Source organism: Nerophis lumbriciformis, linkage group LG04 (genome assembly GCF_033978685.3).
Source record: "Nerophis lumbriciformis linkage group LG04, RoL_Nlum_v2.1, whole genome shotgun sequence".
Classification (NCBI taxonomy): domain Eukaryota; kingdom Metazoa; phylum Chordata; class Actinopteri; order Syngnathiformes; family Syngnathidae; genus Nerophis; species Nerophis lumbriciformis.
In genome coordinates this window covers 13222501-13246360 of record NC_084551.2, presented here as the reverse complement: position 1 = coordinate 13246360, position 23860 = coordinate 13222501, and the positions used below count along the sequence as shown (strand labels likewise).

Here is a 23860-nt window from a genome sequence, read left to right as displayed (position 1 = left end):
TAGTTTCACAAAGTTAATTCTTATGACAAACCATCATTGACCTGGATGGTGAACCAATTAGGCTTAATATAAATCATCTACAGGATTATATTCAGATGAGACACAGGTTGTGACACTGAGGAAAGAGGTTTGGATTGAAGAACAAGAACTACTGGAAATGAAGTTGTGCTTGCTTATAAGTCACACTGGTTTTTCATAGTAGTATTTTTTTCAGTGAAGGCAAAGGAAATATTTTCGAGGGTTGCTGAAAGTGAGGAGGGAATACAGAAATGGTTAAAAATGTGTGATTTTGAAGACTGTCAGGCAGTGAATGTTTTTCCTAATTTTCTTTCCTAAAGATAATGTGTTTCTGTCACATTACTATTGACATATTAATGTTTGATTTCTTTGTGCTTGTGTGCTCTGTATATTCATTTTTAAAGCTATGTTCCAGTCTCTACAAAGCTGTCCTATACAGACTGAATTGACCTCTCCTTCTACCCGCACTCCTCCGAGTCCAGCTCAGCGTTCTATGTGTTCCACAGCGCTTTAACATGTCTTAATTATTACAGGCCTTCTTTTCCTTTTCAAGCCCAGAGCCTCATCCTTCCTTACTGGCGTCTTATAATCACAATCTACCTCAGCCTCTTCCGGCCTAACTCCCTCCTGATCTATTTGACTTTGCACTGTGCCCATGCTGGAGTTTTTTTGTGTTGTTGTTGTGGCGCTCTGTGATTTTTCTTTGAATCTTGTATGTTTGCTGTTGACCATTGTTTTGTCATTGTTGTGTGGTATTGTTGTGTTGTGTTCCCTTTGCCCTAACCCTTCATCCTCCTCTCACCCTCGCCCTCCAAACGGGGTCTTTTCTGTGGTGGTGTTGCTTTCTCTCTGTCTTCACTCCAAACCCCTTCTTGCATCCTCTCACACCCATCTTCCTGTCCTCTGTCTGTCTGTCCATTTTGGACGTGATCCCAGAAGACTCGGCCTCACCTAGTGGGACGAACTCAGGTCTGTCTTTCTTTCATCTTCTTTCTGCTCAAATGTTCTGCCTCACCTACGATTCCTCCTGGCTTGCCCTACCACCCACCTCCAATCAACTCATTCGTCTTGTACGCTTTACTCACATTTTTGCACTTTTAATTATTCTTGTTATGATGCTTGTGGCTTCTTGCTTATTTTTTAAAACAATTTTTACACAACAACTATAGCTTCAGCTAAAAGAAAGCATGCTATTGTGATTCTCTTGTTGGAGTATACACTGTTTTATACACTGTTGACAGGAGATTTTGTGTAAAAGTAGACAGTTTTATGTCTTCCACAGCTCCTTTACCACATGGGGTCCCCCAGGGTTCAATCCTTGCCCCAATTTTATTTGCGCTTTACCTTCTCCCCCTTGGTTCTATTTTTAGGAAGTACAGTATTGAATTTCATTTTTATGCCGATGATTGCCAGATTTATTTTCCCATGGCACAAAATAACACGGTTCAACGTCTTATTGACTGCCTGCACGACATCAAAGTCTGGCTTTCAGCTAACTTCCTGAGCCAAAATGAAGACAAAACAGAAGTTATGTTGTTCGGTCCAAGTCGCTATCCCTCCCCCAACGTTGACCTTGGCACTCTGACCCCGTATCTCAGCGACTGTGTCACAAACCTGGGGGTAAAGTTCGACTCAGATTTTAAATTCGAAAAACAAATCAGCAGCGTCGTTCAAAAAAGCTTTTATCAATTACGCCAAATAGCGAAAGTGAAACCGCTTCTATCAGGACATGATCTTGAGAAATTAATCCACGCCTTTATCTCGACTCGTCTTGACTACTGCAATGCCCTGTATGTAGGCATTAGCCAGGCCTCCCTCGCCCGCCTGCAGCTCGTGCAGAACTCTGCTGCTTGTCTATTTTAGTGTCCCTTCACTGGCTCCCTGTGCGTTATCGAATCAATTTTAAACTCCTTTTATTTGTTTTTAAATGTCTAAACAACCTCGCGCCAACCTATCTCTCCGACCTCCTTCAGCCTTACTGCCCCACCCGATCCTTAAGATCAGCCGATCAGCTGCTGTTGACGTTCCCTGACACAAGGCTGAAGCTTAGAGGTGACAGAGCTTTCGCCGTTGCTGCTCCCAAGCTCTGGAACGACCTACCTCTGAGTATTAGACAAGCCTCCGCTCTTCCTGTTTTTAAATCTCTCTTAAAAACATACTTTTATTCCATGGCTTTTAACACTGAGTGATATCCATCCTGCAATGGCGCCCCATAATACACATGCTGTGAACCTGTTTTTATGTTTTTATTTATTCTATTTTATTTATTTATTTTTTATCGTGTTCTGTTTGTGTTGTGTTGTGTTTGCTTGGTACTCGTATTATCTTTTAACCTGCCCATTGTACAGCACTTTGGCTACCCCTGTGGTAAATTTTAAATGTGCTTTATAAATAAAGTTGATTGATTGATTGATCTTCCTGACCGCCAGCATTCTCTGCAGAGGACATGTATAACAAGGCCGTTTATTTCTAAACCTTGTAACTGTGACAAAAGAAATAGACGACAAACACATTTCCATTGTGGAGGAGACTATATCAGGAAGTAATTTTTTTTTTAGAACAAAGGAGGAAAGAAAATAAATCGTACTTCCGTTGGTGAAAAGTGGCGGCAAAAGATGAGTTGGAAGTGGATTTCTACAGTGGGAATATTGTCAAAAGTTGTACACAGCACGGGTCCCCAACCTTTTTTTGCACCAGGGACCGGTTTAATGTAGGCGTTACTTTCACGTGTGGCAGATAAATATAGCAAAAATAAGTGCATGAAAAATGAATACATGAGAAAACTCACCATAATGTTGAATTAGTGGGAGCCCCTGGCCTTTTCCTTTGGCAAAAAAGTTCTCCGTAGACTTGTTTTTCACTCATTTTTGCTAGTAGTAAGCTTTTTTTTTGGCTTTAGTATCTGATGGGTTATAGGTGATATGTCACATTCAAGGACAAGAGCCTGGATATATAATAATACTTGCCATTAGTTCCAATAGATTTCTGTGGATTTCTATTTCCATTGTAAAAGTTATGTATTCATATTTTGTGCAATATTTCATACGTAGATACACTGTTAGCTTTTTTTGGTCCAATTTTCCATGTGTAAGTACATCTGTTATTGCTAAGTAATCAATCAATCAATCAATCAATATTTATTTATATAGCCCTAAATCACAAGTGTCTCAAAGGGCTGCACAAGTCACAACGACATCCTCGGTACAGAGCCCACATAAGGGCAAGGAAAAACTCACCCCAGTGGGACGTTGATGTGAATGACTTGAATGACTATGAGTGAGAAACCTTGGAGAGGACCGCATATGTGGGTAGCAGCCCCCCCCCCCCCCCCCCTCTAGGGGAGACCGAATGCAATGGATGTCGAGTGGGTCTGACATAATATTGTGAGAGTCCAGTCCATAGTGGATCCAACATAATAGTAAGAGTCCAGTCCATAGTGGGGCCAGCAGGACACCATCCCGAGCGGAGACGAGTCAGCAGCGCAGAGATGTTCCCAACCGATGCACAGGCGAGCGGTCCACCCCGGGTCCCGACTCTGGACAGCCAGCACTTCATCCTTGGCCACCGCCCCCCCCCCTCCACAAGGGATAGGGGGAGCAGAGGAGAAAAGAAAAGAAACGGCAGATCAACTAGTCTAAAAAGGGGGTCTATTTAAAGGCTAGAGTATACAAATGAGTTTTAAGATGGGACTTAAATGCTTCTACTGAGGTAGCATCTCTAATTGTTACCGGGAGGGCATTCCATAGTACTGGAGCCCGAATAGAAAACGCTCTATAGCCCGCAGACTTTTTTTGGGCTCTGGGAATCACTAATAAGCCAGAGTTCTTTGAACGCAGATTTCTTGCCGGGACATATGGTACAATACAATCGGCAAGATAGGCTGGAGCTAGACTGTGTAGTATTTTATACGTAAGTAGTAAAACCTTAAAGTCACATCTTAAGTGCACAGGAAGCCAGTGCAGGTGAGCCAGTATAGGCGTAATATGATCAAACTTTCTTGTTCTTGTCAAAAGTCTAGCAGCCGCATTTTGTACCAACTGTAATCTTTTAATGCTAGACATAGGGAGACCCGAAAATAATACGTTACAGTAATCGAGACGAGACGTAACGAACGCATGAATAATGATCTCAGCGTCGCTAGTGGACAAAATAGAACAAATTTTAGCGATATTACGGAGATGAAAGAAGCCCGTTTTAGTAACAATCTTAATGTGTGACTCAAACGAGAGAGTTGGGTCGAAGATAATACCCAGATTCTTTACTGAGTCACCTTGTGTAATTGTTTGGTTGTCAAATGTTAAGGTGGTATTATTAAATAAATGTCGGTGTTTAGCAGGACCGATAATCAGCATTTCCGTTTTCTTGTCATGTTATAGGACTATGTGCTATAATACCAGCACTTTAACTTATTAAGCCAAAGAAGATGTGTATTTACTTCCTTCAGCACAATTATTATATGCAACAATTTAGCCCTTCTCCATCTGCCCTGGTCTTAGGTCATCAACCTGCTGCGGACTGCAGACGGAACCTAGCTTTTGGCTACGATTTGGCAACTTTACATTTTATATGTTTATTAATGTGCATTGTCCCATGTAACAAATATGTAACAAATATAGCAAATGGCGACTTCCTGTCATGAGTTTTATCAGACACCTATGAACAAGCTTATTGGTGTGTCCGGTGGGACTGGCGATAGTTAAGTAGGAGAAAATGCGGTTATTTAATGTCTCTGTGCGGCCTGGTAGCAAATGCGTGACGGACCGGTGGTTGGGGACCACTGTTGTACAGTATTTTGACAGGTTAAAACTTTTAAGTGGGTCATTATATATATATATATTATTTTTTAAACACTTCCTTGTGGTCTACATAACATGTAACGGTGGTGCTTTGGTCAAAACTTTGCATACCGTATTTTTCGGACAATAAGTCGCAGTTTTTTTCAAAGTTTGGCCGGGGGTGCGACTTATACTCAGGAGCGACTTATGTGTGAAATTATTAACACATTACCGTAAAATATCAAATAATATTATTTAGCTCATTCACGTAAGAGACTAGACGTATAAGATTTCATGGGTTTTAGCGATTAGGAGTGACAGATTGTTTGGTAAACGTATAGCATGTTCTATATGGAATGACTCTTACCATAATATGTTACACTAACATACCAGGCACATTCTCAGTTGATTATTTATGCCTCATATAACGTACACTTATTCAGCCTGTTGTTCACTATTCTTTATTTATTTTAAATTGCCTTTCAAATGTCTACTCTTGGTGTTGAGTTTTATCAAATAAATTTCCCCCAAAAATGCGACTTATACTCCAGTGCGACTCATATATGTTTTTTTCCTTCTTTATTATGCATTTTCGGCCGGTGCGACTTATACTCCGGAGCGATTTATACTCCGAAAAATATGGTAGATTATGTTTTACAGACCATCTTCAAGCTGCTTTCTGACCGTCTCTTCAGAATGTCAGAATGCGCCGTTTTGTGGGTGGGTCTCATTTATGTGCCGGAGTCCTCCTCCAGGCCAAGCCGCTTGAACTGTTACTCTACACGTCAGCCAAGTTGTAATTTTTAGTGCTTCCATATCAAGTCTACTGACAGATGTAAATTAGAACTATATGCTACTTTGTTTTAGAAATGGCAACAGCGGAGGATTTTAGCATGCGTGTGCATGTACGAGCCAGTCTGTCCCACAACAAGAAGATTGAGAAAAAATAAGAAACTTAGAAACTATATCTTTGGACTACAACTAGATAAAAATGTCGGACTCGCACAAAGCTCTTCGAGTCAACCTCTACCATAGATGGAGATAGTCACTGACGTAACTCGGGCAAAATACGGCACTAATGTCTCAAATTCCAAAAGTTAAGCGAAAAGGCAAGATTGTTTTATAAATATCTCCACCATTCCACCATTGTTTGATTTCACATTTTCCGGGTTTATGAGGATCCCAAATACACAAAAACCTGTACCAACATGTAAGAAGCGTTTGATTTGCATAATAGGTCCCTTTTTAGTTAGATAGATAGATGATAGATGGGTTATACTTGTATAGCGCTTTTCTACCTTCAAAGTACTCAAAGCGCTTTGACACTTATTTCCACATTCATCCATTCACACACACATTCACACACTGATGGCGGGAGCTGCCATGCAAGGCGCTAACCAGCACCCATCAGGAGCAAGTGTGAAGTGTCTTGCCCAAGGACACAACGGACGTGACTAGGATGGTAGAAGGTGGGATTGAACCCCAGTAACCAGCCACAGGTGATTAGGCGCAATGTACATTTTACATAGCCGCTTTAACAGAAAAATAACATACAACAGAAGTTTTTAAGTACTATTATTAATATTAATCAATATTATAGAATCTTACTCAGTGATAAGCCACTGGCTAAACCGATTTAAGATAGTTTGAGTCACTTAAATCAGTGGTACCCAACCTTTTTGTAACTTTTTTGTCATAAAAAAATACAATCTTGTGTGCAGACTGTATTGATCTGTATTGATATATAATGTAGGAACCAGAAATATTAATAACAGAAAGAAACATCCCTTTTGTGCGAATGAGTGTGAATGAAGAGGGAGGTTTTTTAGGTTTTTTGCACTAATTGTAAGTGTATCTTGTGTTTTTTATGTTGATTTCATAAAATATATATATATATATATATACTTTTTTTTTTTTTTTTTCTTGTGCGGCCCGGTACCAATCGATCTACGGACCGGTACCGGCCCGCTGCCCGGTGGTTGGGGACCACTGACTTAAATGATGGGTAAATGACGTCTCAGTGAGTGTTTGGCACACGCAGTCTTAGTAAATCACACGCAACACGCCCACTGACAGTGCACGCTATTTTATCAATTGTACATGCTGTTAACCGCGTGGTGTTTGTATCTTAGTAAATCAGACCCTCTGTTTCACAATGTATCGATGCCTCTGTATCATTTGACCCCTCACTCTCTCTGCAATAAAAATAATAATAATGATGGATTAGATTTATATAGTGCTTTTCTATCGATTAGTCCAGTGGTGTCAAACGTACGGTCCGCAAGCCGGATCAGGACCGCGAAAAGGTTTTATCTGACCTGTGGGATGAGTTTGCTAAGTATAAAAATGAGCCGAAATTTTGGAATGAAAGAAACTGCTTTTCTAAATGTGTCCACTAGATGTCGCAAAATCAATTCTTTGCATCTTTGTAGATGATGCTACATATTTAAAAAAAAAAATAAACCACATGATGTTAGTGCACCAGTCGAAGAAAATGAGCAAACTACATAACATCCTGTAATTTCATTTTGATATTATTTGTTTTATCTTGATCGATTATAATTTAACACCAATGAGCATACTTGCCAACCCTCCCAAATTTTCCGGGAGACTCCCGAAATTCAGCGCCTCACCCGAAAACCTCCCGGGGCAAATATTCTCCCGAAAATCTCCCGATTTTCAGCCGGAGCTGGAGGCCACGCCCCCTCCAGCTCCATGAGTCAGGACAGCCTTTTTTTCACGACGGGAGGACAACAGGGTGACAATAACTAAATCATCCAGACTAGAGATACATTGTATTATTATGTTTATCTTACCTAAAAATAAATATTTTTATTAATTTAAAAAAAACAAAAAAAACTAAATAAATTTTTACTATATTTTGCTAAAAACATCCAAATTAATTGTATTTTTATTTTTATTTTTTCTGACTCCTTATTACATCCAGCCATAGAATTTTGCCGGTACATTAAAATAAACATATTTGAAATAATACATTTTCAATTATCACAATAATTCATTTAAAATGACCATATTTAATTATTAAAATAATTGCTTGTTTATCAACAACTCTAGCATTTTATTCATTACATTTTGAAGCTCTCAGAAGCCAAGTTTTGTTATATTCATGTTATATTTATGCAAGTTTGAAGTATCAATTATCTAAACACAGTTTTGTTTGCATATTTACAGGATGTATATATATATATATATATATATATGTATATGTATGTAATACTTGACTTGGTGAATTCTAGCTGTCAATATACTCCTCCCCTCTTAACCACGCCCCCCCACCCACCCTCCCCCACCTCCCGAAATCGGAGGTCTCAAGGTTGGCAAGTATGCCAATGAGTTGACTTATGAACATTATCACATAATTTATTCAGAAAGTATAAATAACGACAAATAAAGATAAAATACTATTAACTGCAACATGTAAGTGTAAAAAAAACAACAACATTATTATTTGTACATTTTCAGAATGTGCTTGTTCCATTTTTAAACAAAGAAAACAATCTGAAGTTGTCTTTATTTTTAAGTTATCGTGCCGTGATTTTACCAGTCTGACCCACTTGGGAGTAGATTTTTTCAAAGTGGCCCCCGATCTGAAATGAGTTTGACACCCCTGGACTAGACACTCAAAGCGCTCATAGAGAAGTGAGAGCCCATTGTTCATTCACTCCACATTCACACATTAGTGGTGGTAAGCTACATTTATAGCCATAGCTGCCATGGGGTAGACTGACATAAGCGCCACCAAAACATTCATTCACATTGTAAGCGGCACTGGGAGCAAGGGTGAAGTGTCTTGCCCAAGGACACAACGGCAGTGACGGGGATCGAACCTGGAACCCATTACTCACAGCGCCACGCTATACAGGCAAGAATAATGATGCCGAGCTACTTTTAAAAACACTGTCTGCAGTGACATGGAGACTTTAACCTCAGAAACATTCATCACTATAATGTGTTGACTATCATCACCAGTGTTTGTTAACCACAACTGTAAGAATTGACTATGACTGCTGTAAAAGTTAACAATTTTGGCAGGAGACAAGTCTAATTTCTGTGAGAAAAGTCAATACGCATCTCTTTGCTTTGGGTTCTTTTGCCGTTCTTTTTGTGTGAGTGTGTGTGCGCGCAAAAGTGGGCCTAGTGTATGAGGCGCATGTCACTTTATGCATCTGCATTATTATCATTGCCATCAGTAGAGCAGAAGGGATTAGATGTGGGCTTGTGCTGCATTTTCTTTTAGTTTCACGTTACAGGTGTCATTATTTAGTATGTAATGTCTTGAGTGTACGTGCTGACTCTGTCTGTGCAGTGCACTTTGAAACACAGCACCATGATCTAAATTGATTTAAGAGAAAACATTGGTAGTCTGAAGGTGCAATGAAAAAATGAGCTGTTTAATTGGAGTCGAGTATTGTGTCGGTTGATTTGTAGGATTGCGGTTTATCTGGTCGATCATGTAAATGCAGTTGTTCTCTACGAAGAGTGGGCTTCTGACCAGAGCCTAATTCTACTGGATATTCACTATTTTGTTGGTTTCCAAGCAGACCATCCAGCTTCCTCCTACATGATCCACCCTTGTCATAGCATCTGACCCATTGGCACAGCGGAAGCTTGTCCCTAACTTTTAGATATGTTTCACCACACCAGGCATTTTACTCAATGCTTGATTTCTGTCTGAGATATTCCATTCTGGGCTCAGGTATGGACATGGAGGAAAGGACCAGGCAGATGAAGATGAAGATGAACAAGTACAAGCAGGGAGCTGGCTCCGACTCACGACTCGAGCAGGACTACCACAAGGTAAAACATGTTCGTACATGCACCGCAGTCTTAGTTAATTGGTACTGGACATGACCGTGGAAAATTCCTTTCTGTGAGAGCAAAATGTTTACGGCCTTCAAAATATGTTTTTATTTTTTAACATTATTGGAGCCCTCATAAAATTAAATAACGCGCATATAGTCACCTTTACACTCGTTTCACCCAATGTAGTAGCCTTGAGTGTGTTCTACTGTACAGTTCAGAATTTACTGGTAGCCCAGAGGATCCCCAAAGCATCATCCAGACACTAAAACACGGCCACATCGTTTAAATACTTTGTAAGATGAAATGGTTCTATGTAATTCCACTAAGTTAGAAGTGGGGTTCCATGTGGTGAAACCACAAAAATGTGGTAAATAGTCACAACTACAATCATTAGCTTTGTTTGTGGCATTCCGTCTTGCTCGCATTGCGTGTCCTCCGTTGTCATTCCAAAAAGCTCACACCAAAGCTGTGTCATTTATGTCAAAGATTAAGTGCGTCTTGAATCAAGATGCTTTAAAAAAAAATGTTATTTAATTTTGTTGTCCTTTCCAGCTACTCTGGCAAATAATATTGTTGATGTAGATGCCCATATCTTGAAGTGTGGGATACGTCTCTTGTTGCCTTATTTGTATTTGACTTTATTAAATGGATTTATATTATTATTTTGTTATTAGCTATTGTCCGATAGCTAATATTGGAAACTTTGCACAAACAATCGCTCAAAATCCTTGACCGAAAACTACAACACCACCGTCACTGTTTAGTTCTCCAAAAATATAGATTGTTAAATTTTGCTAACATTCAAAGATTAGCATCAATAAGAATGGCCCATCGAATCCTAAATAACACTGCACCAGCGCCACTTAAGCACTTTGTCCAGTTTACATCTGCTGTGACAACTAGAAACACACAAGCCTCCACTAGGGGGCAGTGTAGCGTACCCAGATGTAAAACCTCTTTTGCACAACCAGCCTTTTCATATAAAGCGGTAAAGGAATGGAACGACCTCACAACAAACTTGAAAAGTCTAACAGATTACTCTTCATTCACAATTTAAGTTAAAAAGTGGCTTTGGAGCAATCAAAGCTGCTCACACGGTCACTGAGGTGGGCACTATGTTTGACATGTCAACTTATTATATTTATGCATGAGAACATTATGTTGTAAGCTGTGAGGTTTGTCTGTTAAAACCATGGTTGTTTTTACAAATGATGACAGATGTGAACAAGAGCATGTATTGTCTCTGTATGATGATGTATATTAGGTGTGGTTGTAATGTTTAAGTATGTGTCAATGAAAGGGCATTTTATGACTTTTTTTAATTGGATTACATGCTATAGTACAAACCCCGTTTCCATATGAGTTGGGAAATTGTGTTAGATATAAATATAAACGGAATACAATGATTTGCAAATCATTTTCAACCCATATTCAGTTGAATATGCTACAAAGACAACATATTTGATGTTCAAACTGATAAACGTTTTTTTTTTTTTTGCAAATAATCATTAACTTTAGAATTTGATGCCAGCAACACGTGACAAAGAAGTTGGGAAAGGTGGCAATAAATACTGATAAAGTTGAGGAATGCTCATCAAACACTTATTTGGAACATCCCACAGGTGAACAGGCAAATTGGGAACAGGTGGGTGCCATGATTGGGTATAAAAGTAGATTCCATGAAATGCTCAGTCATTCACAAACAAGGATGGGGCGAGGGTCACCACTTTGTCAACAAATGCGTGAGCAAATTGTTGAACAGTTTAAGAAAACCCTTTCTCAACCAGCTATTGCAAGGAATTTAGGGATTTCACCATCTACGGTCCGTAATATCATCAAAGGGTTCAGAGAATCTGGAGAAATCACTGCACGTAAGCAGCTAAGCCCGTGACCTTCCATCCCTCAGGCTGTACTGCATCAACAAGCGACATCAGTATGTAAAGGATATCACCACATGGGCTCAGAAACACTTCAGAAACCCACTGTCAGTAACTACAGTTGGTCGCTACATCTGTAAGTGCAAGTTAAAACTCTCCTATGCAAGGCGAAAACCGTTTATCAACAACACCCAGAAACGCCGTCGGCTTCGCTGGGCCTGAGCTCATTTAAGATGGACTGATACAAAGTGGAAAAGTGTTCGGTGGTCTGACGAATCCACATTTCAAATTGTTTTTGGAAACTGTGGACGTCGTGTCCTCCGGACCAAAGAGGAAAAGAACCACCCGGATTGTTATAGGGGCAAAGTTGAAAAGCCAGCATTTGTGATGGTATGGGGGTGTATTAGTGCCCAAGACATGGGTAAATTACACATCTGTGAAGGCGCCATTAATGCTGAAAGGTACATACAGGTTTTGGAGCAACATATGTTGCCATCCAAGCAACGTTACCATGGACGCCCCTGCTTATTTCAGCAAGACAATGCCAAACCACGTGTTACATCAACGTGGCTTCATAGTAAAAGAGTAGACTGGCCTGCCTGTAGTCCAGACCTGTCTCCCGTTGAAAATGTTTGGCGCATAATGAAGCCTAAAATACCACAACGGAGACCCCCGGACTGTTGAACAACTTAAGCTGTACATCAAGCAAGAATGGGAAAGAATTCCACCTGAGAAGCTTAAAAAATGTGTCTCCTCAGTTCCCAAACGTTTACTGAGTGTTGTTAAAAGAAAAGGCCATGTAACACAGTGGTGAACATGCCCTTTCCCAACTACTTTGGCACGTGTTGCTGCCATGAAATTCTAAGTTAATTATTATTTGCAAAAAAAACAAAGTTTATGAGTTTGAACATCAAATATCTTGTCTTTGTAGTGCATTCAACTGAATATGGGTTGAAAAGGATTTGCAAATCATTGTATTCCGTTTATATTTACATCTAACACAATTTCCCAACTCATATGGAAACGGGGTTTGTATAAGTGTATTGTTACAATTTTATTGCACAATTTTTGTCTCTCTTTAATTTAGGTAGCCAGGGACTGCAGATGGAAATGATCTATTTAGCTATAATCCGGTGCAGAACATATCTGTCTTTGAGCTGAATGTTTCTGTGCATTGTCCCTTCAAATAAAGACTCAACTAAACTAAACTAATAGCACTAATGTCCAACGCTATGTACCGCTGTTGTCTTTCGATATCACTCGAGTCAAAGTCTCACCAATGTGGAGTTGTGTTATTGACGGGGCAGAAGTTGAAGACGAAGTCCATCAAAAAGTTGTTTTGCCAAAACTTGGTCAACTTGTGATTGTCTCGGTGAAGATGCATTAGTGCCAAGATGAGCCACGTTAGCATTGTCACCCTTAAACCGGAAACGGGAGTCCCGCTTGGAGGGACTTTATTGATCGCCACAACATAATAATAGAAAATAAGACAAATCATACATATAAATAAACGTTAATTAAACACTTGATTTTGGCCAAAAACATGTGGAATATGCTTTTTAAAAAAGGGAAAAATGTTTTTGAGCAATGTCTGTTGTGCAGTAGATTTGTGGGGCAGGAAAAGTACACCTCCACTTTTACACAATGGAAGGTGCATTTTTGTTGGGCCGTGTTTCATCCAAGATACACATTGAAGCTAAAAGACAAACTCCGTGTTCTTTAGCTATTGTGTTGAACTATCTCTTCAGTTCTATTAAAGTCAAGGAATGTGGCATTGAGAGTTTGCAGAGTTAAATGTTTACTACTATAAAGCTTGGCCTGAGCGTTGCTGTCTTGCTCCACGGTCTGGGATGAACACAAGCGTGGCTGCACGGCTTTCCTTTTAAAGTCTGTGTTATGAAAAACTCTCACACTACAGGCAGCGAGTGAGCTCTGTTGGCTGCAAAAAGCTGATGAGCTTCTGGGTTATCCTTGTCTGTTGAATAATATCCTTCTCGGAAGTGCCACTGACTAAACAATGTTCAGAGTTACCCAAGAAGACTTGTGAGCGCCGCCTCTTCTTATTTTTGTTATTTCTCAGCATACTAGAAATGGTTCAGATATCATACAAACTGTTTTTTTTTATTTTCATTTATTTTTTTTTCTTCATTTTTTTGTCCTGTCCAGCTACTCAGGCAAATCATATTGTTGATGTAGATGCCCATATCGGCTGTACAGATTTACTTGACAAAAGAGAAGTGTGGGATACTTCTCTTGTTGCCTTATTTGTATTTGACTTTATTAAATGGATTTATATTATTATTTGGTGCAGCCGGGGGAAAAAAAGGAAGACAGAGGGGGGCAAGAGGGGTATAAGACAGAGAGACAACAACAAACACAACAACAGAACAGCATCAGAATAGGATATGTACAAATATGATAGTAAAAGTGATAGCAAAGAAGCAGTTAGTGAAATAAAAATTAATAACACAGAAATGACAATGAGCATTATTACACTACAAATGGAACAATAAAAATACCAATAGAAATAGCACTATTGATAATTAATAAGAACAATAATTACCTCTATTATCAACAATACAATTGTTCATATGCAACGATACTTATATGTAATGATAACTTGAAATACAAAAGAAAGCAGATAAATGGAGGGGAAGAAAGAGAAGCAAACTGTATTAACCTTGTAGATTGTTATAGTAACAATAGGTTAAGCTTTGTCAGTGTGCCATGTGTTACCCAGTTTCTCTAGGGCAACAACGTTAATATGTTTGATGAAACGTGATTATATGCATGAGTGTATGTATGCATATGTACTTGCATATGTACAGTATGTGTATATGTATGTTTGTACTGTGAATGTCTATGTACAGTATGTGTATAAGTACATTTGTACAGTTAATGTGCGTGTGGATCATACTTGCCAACCTTGAGACCTCCGATTTCGGGAGGTGGGGGGCGTGGTTGGGGGCGTGGTTAAGAGGGGAGGAGTATATTTACAGCTAGAATTCACAAAGTCAGGTATTTCATATATATATATATATAAAAGAAATACTTGACTTTCAGTGAATTCTAGCTATTGTTGCGTTTTGGACCAGTTGTTCCTCCCAGGGAATTCAAGTCACAATTCGCTCCCAAATTCTTTCCGACACTTAAAGCTGAGTTGAAAAACCACCAGAGACAGAATAGGTATTTTCTTGTATATTCTCAAAGCTTTGACAATATACATTTTAGATTGAGACCAGTCTAACCATAGAACATTCTCTTGCGCCTCCACAAAATGGTCTGTCCTCCCGATCCCACCACACTCACTCTCCTTCCCCCTCACTAGCCATAACAAAAGCACAACGTCTCCCTAGCCATAATACATTCCAAAGAACTCAAGGTTATCACACATAGTATGCTTGCTGACAGAGCATCAAGAGAATAAATGGAAAAGATGAGCTGTTTTCAAATATGACTAATAAATGAAAGAAGTACAACTTAAATTCGGATATATGTAAATATCTGCCTCCGACACTATATATATATATTTATTTTATTTTATATATATATATATATATATATATATATATATATATATATATATATATATATATATATATATATAAATACTTTAATTTCAGTGTTCATTTATTTACACATATACACACACATAACACTCATAGATAGATAGTACTTTACTGATTCCTTCAGGAGAGTTCCCTCAGGAAAATGTTGTACTCATTGTTGAGTTAAGGGTTGAATTGTCCATCCTTGTTCTATTCTCTGTCACTATTTTTCTAACCATGCTGAACACCCTCTCTGATGATGCATTCTGCTTCGTCTCCTTGTTGTGTGCGCAGTTGTGCACTGCACTCTCTAAAAGTCGTAGATGTTATTGTCACATATGCATGTACAGTAGATGGCAGTATTGTCCTGTTTAAGAGTGTCACAACATTGCTGTTTACGGCAGACTAACTGCTTTACGGTAGACGAAAACGTGACTGCTGTTGTTGTGTGTTGTTACCGCGCTGGGAGGACGTTAATGAAACTGCCTAACAATAAACCCACATAAGAAATCAAGAACTTGCCCTCCATCATTCTACAGTTATAACGTCATTGGGCAGGCACGCTGTTTATATTGTGGGAAAGCGGACGTGAAAACAGGTCAGGTCCGCATGGAGCTTTAGGGGGTGTGGCTTCCAGCTTGGCCTAAATTTCGGGAAATTTTTGGGAGAAAATTTGTCCCGGGAGGTTTTCGGGAGAGGCACTGAATTTCGGGAGTCTCCCGGAAAATCCGGGAGGGTTTGCAAGTATGGTGTGGATGTACGAACTTAGTGTGTGTTGGTATGTACCGTATTTGTGTATGTGTGTTGTGTACAAACTGTTTGAATGAACACTGTTACAAAGTTGACCGTATGCTTTTTTTTTATACCGTCTTTGTCTTGGCTTTAGCGTACCGGCAGAGATCCACGGGGCTCAGATAACCTGTCCGCCAAGTCATCGGACAGTGATGTAAGCGACGTGTCCGCTGTGTCGAGAACCAGTAGTGCCTCTCGGTTCAGCAGCACGAGCTACATGTCTGTCCAGTCTGAAAGGCCACAAGGAAACCGCAAGATCCGGTAGGATGGTCTCTAATGAGGGATACACTTTGTTTCACTATGAAGCCAGAAATGGACAAATACTACCCCACAGCTGAATTTGGATTTATTCCCATATACGCTCCCGTGTGCAGACTATTTTAGCATTGAAATTGTTTGCACAGGGTTACCTTTAAAGGAAAATCTCCCCTTGATGAGTTCAGATTTGGCTCTGCTGTCCAAAAACCCGGAACCAAATGGCTGAACTCTGCTGATATTTAGCTGCGGGGGAATCTTGTCCATGTCTGTTCACATTTGCGGAAACATCAAACACAGTCTTCATTTTGGTGTTTCTCACTTGAGAGGAAAACAATTATTTTGCATGACATTGCTGTAAGTCTGCTTTCATGTCCTCAGTTGTTGTTTTTTTTATCAGTCCGCTTTTGATCTTGGCTGCGATATTTATGTGTGTTTGGCTTTCTTTCTCCACTTGTTGACATTTCTCATGCTTTGTTTGGTTTTTCTTTCTGCTGTGCATGTGCCGCTGTCTCGCTTCTGTCTCCATCTACAGCCTTTTGCGATCAAGGAGCCAGTCTCGGGAGGGGGATGAGCATTTAGTTGAAGTACTAGAAGAGGAAGAGGCAGGCGGGAGAGGCGGAGGGGATGGGACAAGGGCCAATAAGGAGAGGGTCGTGCAGGGGCAGAGAGAGGGATCGGGGGACAAAGTAAACACGCACGAACCGCATCATGAAGATTTGCTGGAAAAAGAAGACGACTCGCACCAGCGGAGTATCTCAGAGACTGACCTCAGGTAACAAGTGTGGGTGGCAGCCTCTCACTGCAGACTCCTAATAAGAAATGTAAACGTTCAGTCGCCATATGTTCACGTTTACATAAAGTAGAGTGGAGCGACTATTCCCCAGTTTTTAAAGTAAAAGTAGATAAAAAAATAAATGCATTAATGAATTAATAAAATAACATATACAAATAGATAGATAGATAGATGGATAGATGGATAGAACTTTATTGATTTCTTCGGGGGAGTTCCATCAGGAAAATTAAAATTCCAGCAGCAGTGTACAGAATTGAGATCGAATTTAAAAAGTAAAAAATTAATAATGGGGGTAGAAATGGAAATAAAATAGAAAATATAACAATAAGAATAAAAATAAAAAGCAACAAGAATAAAAATATAACAGTAAAAATAATAATATAACAAGAGAAACTAGGCAGTGGTGACCATGCACTGTTATTGCACTGATTAAATAAGTAAAATAAATGAGTAAATAAATAATACATATAAATTATAAAATAGAGGAAAATATATCTGAATGAATACTACTAAAACTAGAAAATGTGTAGGTTTGATCATACTTTAACTTGAATCTGTGCGCACACACTATCCCAGCAGGCACAAGACAATAATGTTGATTATACATAGCGTATTTTCCGGACTATAAGGCGCACTTAAAATCTTTTTTTTTTCCTCAAAACTCGACAGTGCGCCTTATAACCCGGTGCGCCTAATGTAAGGAGTAAGTTTGGTTGAGCTCACCCACCTCGAAGCTATTTTATTTAGTACATATTGTAATGATAAGTGTGACCAATAGATGGCAGTCAAACATAAGAGATAAGTGTAGGCTGCACTATGATGGCAATATGACTCAAGTAAACAACACCAACATTTTAAATGTTCCATTGAAAATATAGAACATTACACACGGCGTTCAAAAATCTATCAACATGTTTTAGTACGACTTTAGTAAGCTGTGAAGTCGCACCACTTGAAGGATTGTCGACGCATTTAACATACGAGTATTATTATGGTGTGTGTATAAGGCAAGACATAATATCTGGCGTTTTGTTTCTCAATATTCAGCAAAAGCAACTTTTCTTACCTTCTGGTACTTTTGATCTGTATTTGGGATCTGCGTAAATCCTGGAAAATTGCGCGATTCCGCCTTTGTAGTACATGGCGACGCCGTAGTTGATAAGCTTCTTCTTTTTCTCTATCTTCTTGTTATGGGACATTCATCCTCCGCTGTTGCCATTTCTAATATAAAGTAGTGTAAAGTTCTTACTTATATCTGTCAGTAAACTCGCCATGAAAGCGCTAAAACATACCGGTGTAGTGAGTTTACATAATTCACCCAAGGAATTTTAGTTATTAGAGTTCCAGTTGGACGGTTTTTCACGGGACACATTTCATGTTATGTAGACCACAAGGAAGTGTTTTCAATTTAGAATAAAAAATTAAAAATATGAGTCCTTCAATAGGCCCTATAATCCGGTGCGCCTAATATATGAAAAAAGATTTAAAAAATAGAACATTATTCAAAAAGTGCGCCTTATAATCCGGTGCGCCATATGGTATGGAAAATACGATACATGTCCTTTAAAACTGACATTGAAACAACATTGTAAAATAGTTCTATTTGTTAATTGAGACAAATTTCTTGGTTTGGAAATGACCAAATTTCAATGGTCAAATCAACGCCACAACCTGAAATTGAATATTAGTCGTCAAAAAGTATGTTGTGTCAATGTTGTATTTCTGTTGTAAAATATTGGTTGGAAAATGAACGAGATTCAACGGTTAAATCCACGTCAGAACCCACCATTGATTAAACGACATCAAAAAGCCTATTGTTTCAACGTTAGGTTTGAGTTGCGCAACGTCAGGACTTAATTCAACAAGTTCTCAACGTTGTTTCAATGTCTTGAGCCTACTGAGACAGCTCAAATTTGCCTGGGTTAAAATTCAAAAAGGGTCATTTTTAGCGAACTCCCCAGTTCCTAAAAGCTACTTTCAACTTTCAGACCACAGCTATTCTGAGTAATAGCCAATCAACGATGACCCCTTTTATTCTGGTCATAAGAGAGTATTCCTTTTTGACTAAAGTATGTCAAGAACAAATGTATTAATAGCTCGAGAGCAAGAGTAGCTTACACAGCTAATACAATGTCCCCATAATCAAATTGAATTCACAGCAGGATCCAAGTAAGTCTCAGTATCTAGTAGGTGTTGAGTCAGAACACATTACGATAATAGCAGTCCCACACTACGCCAGTGTGACTGGTCTACAAAAACACATCCCAGAAAGGAGTAGAAATAGTGAAATAAATCAAGTGTATTGTTATACTCAAGTGATTGTTAAAGGAGAAGGTAAGAAAATACAATCCCAAACATGAAGGGGGAAAATTAAAAGTAGTCAAGATTGTAAGAAGAGCATCACAATGTAAAAAGACGAGTAAACCTGAATTGATTGAAAACTGTATTTAAACTGTTGTTACAATTTTAAGACCATTGCCTTGAAAAGTCAAATCTGTAATATAATCTGGTTTGAAAGCCACTTTCAGCATGTCAGATATTCACACTGCCGTGATCCCTGATGGCAAAGGCAGTGTTTCTGTCTTTGAACGTGGCACAAGCAATTCTCTTGTAACGCTCTATTGCTACTAGTATGGCAATATGATATGAACAATGATTGGACGAACTACACATTTGGGGAACTGTACACTGCAACTTTATGTACAGTACTAGCAAGTGGTCAAATATCTGCAGACAGCAAGAAGAATCAAAGGTATTGATTCACATCATGTTGATAATGATAATGAATGGAACTTGACCATTTATGTCAAGATGTGTGTGGTCTCGAGAGATGACTTTACCTTGCAACCTGTGATCTATATGGACCGACTGCTAGAGGTACACAAAAGGTCACGATATCAATTGATGCAGAGGTTAGAGGCCGTTAGGCAGTGTTGTTCACCTGCGCTAAACCTGCGGATCTGACGGGATTGTCTGTGAAAACACAGGCTCATCCTAAACCCTACATTAAGACCCTTACTGATGCTGACTGCAGTCCAATAAGAATAAGACGGCACCTGCGAGAAAAGAGCTTAAAGATGAAGCTCAGGGTTGTGTGGTGGCAACAGTCTGCAATGGTGGGGTCTTTCAACAGTACAACACTCCAACTCTACATTTCCACATAACCAGCTGCCAATTTATGCTAGAAGATTGGTACTTTTTAAGGCTATGGTCTTAAACGTTTGATCAGTCGATAAAGAATAGCCTTGACTTAAAATCCTTGAAATATTTTTTCTTTTTTGTTTACATTTTTAGGCTCAACTTTCACTGTGGATACAATCCACTGTAGTGCAAAATCTGAATTATTTTATAATTCCCCCTGCTTTTAAGATTTTGTCCAGGAGTGTCGAAACAGTTATCCATTATTTTTGCTTTAATGGCTGCACTTTGTATGTTACTTCACTCTTATCTGTGCTGCTCTGCTAAATGTTGCATTTGTACTGTTAGTATTTGGTTTGTCTGAATTCCCGTGTGTTACTGTATGCCTTTCACTTTCCACTCAACCTTCTCCCCAACATTCACAACCTACCAACCTATCTTCTCAGCAATGCCACAGCCATCAGTCATCACCCATCAGCTACTTACAGTTCACTTTCAGGAAAGACAAAGTAACACATATTTAAAAAGATGCCAATTAATGCGACATGTTAGAAATATATTTAGTCACAACATTGTGTTTTCAAGTAGTATCTCAAGACTTGACTGAAAGTGATCTGCATAAACCCTGCTTTGAACAGACTATGTGTCTTTCATGACAACTACAGTATAAACGAGTAAAACAAAGCATTGCAAGGTGGGTTTAACTGAGAAATCACACAATAAGAGATTCATTGATCATGTTTCTGTATGTAGTTTAGCTTTATTAGTTGCACAATAACTCACAGATCAATTTAACCAAAAAGCACAATTTTTAATCATAACTACTTGAATTGAATAATAACAAAATGATTTCAAAGATAATATCCTGCAAATATTACTTAAAGTACTGCTTTATTTTAAATATTTGCTGTTGATGTTTCAATAGGTGACTTGCTGTTTCTTTCCAACATCCATTACCGACTACGGCAACACATTTCCGAGCCAAAGCCTTTTGTTGCTGTGTTCTTTGTTGCAGTTTGTTTTGAACAATATTGCAGAATAGTATAAATGTGTAGACTGTGTCATTCAGCTCTCTTTGTGAGAGCTGAACACATTTCAATTCACGTATTATTTGATTCCATCATTTCTCCTATGTTTATTTTTTTTAAATGGAAGTATGGTGTTTGAAGGAAAACTACACTTTTGGGAAATTTTTCCCATCATCCACAATTGTGAGACAGGAATCCGTCTTTCATATTTCTGCGCGTTCTAAATAGTACAAAACTTGTCACGAAGGGGTCGCATTTTACTGTGTGGAGTCGTTTTCCCAGGATACGGACGGAAACTCCGGAGGCAAGGTGCAGGTGAGACAATGATTTATTCTCATAAATCGTACAGGGTACAAAACAAACAAAACAAGCGTGCCGATAGCACGGGAGAAGCTAAGGAAATAGCAAGCGCGAAAGCTTAGCATAGAAACAGGCAAACTAAATGGCGAAGCTTAGCTCAGGAATAAAATAAGATAAGTTCAGGGACGTAACTGTTGCAGGAAGCAAATAAGACAGCCAGACTGAGTGTGGCGAAAAACAGAAATAAGTAACTCTCTGATTAGTGCCCAGCAGCAGGTGAGCATCTGAAAACACTGATCAGAGGCAGGTGAAACTAAAACCAGGTGTGCTGAAACAGGACTAAGGATGCCGGAGCAACGGATCATAACAAAACTGCAAGCAAGAGATGGCTAACAATGCAAGTAATGGGAATACGATCTATTCCTCCTATAAAGCCCTCTAAAAATCCTGTAAAAACCTCCAACACAGTTTTATATACATGCCCCCGCGACCCGACCTCGGATAAACGGAAGAAGATGGATGGATGGAAGTCCTTAAATTTTAGTCTTTAACCTTTTGTACAAACCCCGTTTCTATATGAGTTGGGAAATTGTGTTAGATGTAAATATAAACGGAATACAATGATTTGCAAATCATTTTCAACCCATATTCAGTTGAATATGCTACAAAGACAACATATTTGATGTTCAAACTGATAAACATTTTTTTTTTTGCAAATAATCATTAACTTTAGAATTTGATGCCAGCAACACGTGACAAAGAAGTTGGGGAAGGTGGCAATAAATACTGATAAAGTTGAGGAATGCTCATCAAACACTTATTTGGAACATCCCACAGGTGAACAGGCAAATTGGGAACAGGTGGGTGCCATGATTGGGTATAAAAGTAGATTCCATGAAATGCTCAGTCATTCACAAACAAGGATGGGGCGAGGGTCACCACTTTGTCAACAAATGCGTGAGCAAATTGTTGAACAGTTTAAGAAAAACCTTTCTCAACCAGCTATTGCAAGGAATTTAGGGATTTCACCATCTACGGTCCTTAATATCATCAAAGGGTTCAGAGAATCTGGAGAAATCACTGCACGTAAGCAGCTAAGCCCGTGACCTTCGATCCCTCAGGCTGTACTGCATCAACAAGCGACATCAGTGTGTAAAGGATATCACCACATGGGCTCAGGAACACTTCAGAAACCCACTGTCAGTAACTACAGTTGGTCGCTACATCTGTAAGTGCAAATCAAAACTCTCCTATGCAAGGCGAAAACCGTTTATCAACAACACCCAGAAACGCCGTCGGCTTTGCTGGGCCTGAGCTCATCCAAGATGGACTGATACAAAGTGGAAAAGTGTTCTGTGGTCTGACGAGTCCACATTTCAAATTGTTTTTAGAAATTGTGGACGTCGTGTCCTCCGGACCAAAGAGGAAAAGAACCATCCGGATTGTTATAGGCACAAAGTTGAAAAGCCAGCATCTGTGATGGTATGGGGGTGTATTAGTGCCCAAGACATGGGTAACTTACACATCTGTGAAGGCGCCATTAATGCTGAAAGGTACATACAGGTTTTGGAGCAACATATGTTGCCATCTAAGCAACGTTACCATGGACGCCCCTGCTTATTTCAGCAAGACGATGCCAAGCCACGTGTTACATCAATGTGGCTTCATAGTAAAAGAGTGCGGGTACTAGACTGGCCTGCCTGTAGTCCAGACCTGTCTCCCATTGAAAATGTGTGGCGCATTATGAAGCCTAAAATACCACAACGGAGACCCCCGGACTGTTGAACAACTTAAGCTGTACATCAAGCAAGAATGGGAAAGAATTCCACCTGAGAAGCTTAAAAAATGTGTCTCCTCAGTTCCCAAACGTTTACTGAGTGTTGTAAAAAGGAAAGGCCATGTAACACAGTGGTGAACATGCCCTTTCCCAACTACTTTGGCATGTGTTGCAGCCATGAAATTCTAAGTTAATTATTATTTGCAAAAAAAAATTAAGTTTATGAGTTTGAACATTAAATATCTTGTCTTTGTAGTGCATTCAACTGAATATGGGTTGAAAAAGGATTTGCAAATCATTGTATTCCGTTTATATTTACATCTAACACAATTTCCCAACTCATATGGAAATGGGGTTTGTATTTTGGGGAAAAAGAACATAAAAATTAAGAGACATTCTTTTTTTTTTTTTTTGGAATATACTAGCACTGTAAAGAAGCCGGCTTGTCGTTTGAAAAAAGGGTCTGTTCATTGCCAAGACACGCTCACAACATGAACGCACCGAAGCAGAGTGATTTAAGAGAAACATAGCTACAAGGTAGTGACTCATCCCCTATGTATTCAGGTCACAGCGTAAATACACATCTACTACACATGGAATAGGCTTAGTGCACAAACATCATAACAGCCAAATGTTTTTTTTAGTCCTGTTTCACAACCAGGCAATCACTGGCACAAACAAACACACAAACGCATGCACAGTGTCCACACTTGTGTCCACTAACCAAGATTG

At 39.2% G+C, this 23860-nt stretch overlaps 1 protein-coding gene across 27 annotated transcripts in view; it reads left to right on the top strand.

Moving 5' to 3' along the window:
- rims2a (regulating synaptic membrane exocytosis 2a) overlaps positions 1 to 23860 on the top strand; it is a 343114-nt gene that overhangs the window by 266625 nt on the left and 52629 nt on the right. For 19 of the 27 annotated variants that reach the window (XM_061949203.2, XM_061949186.2, XM_061949179.2 and 16 more), the window contains 3 exons: positions 9511 to 9611; positions 15929 to 16095; positions 16625 to 16864. In XM_061949203.2, the coding sequence (XP_061805187.1) occupies positions 9511 to 9611; positions 15929 to 16095; positions 16625 to 16864 (508 nt within the window). The remainder of the gene's footprint in view (positions 1 to 9510; positions 9612 to 15928; positions 16096 to 16624; positions 16865 to 23860) is intronic. The other 8 variants (XM_061949235.2, XM_072912969.1, XM_072912970.1 and 5 more) reach the window with 1 other exon arrangement.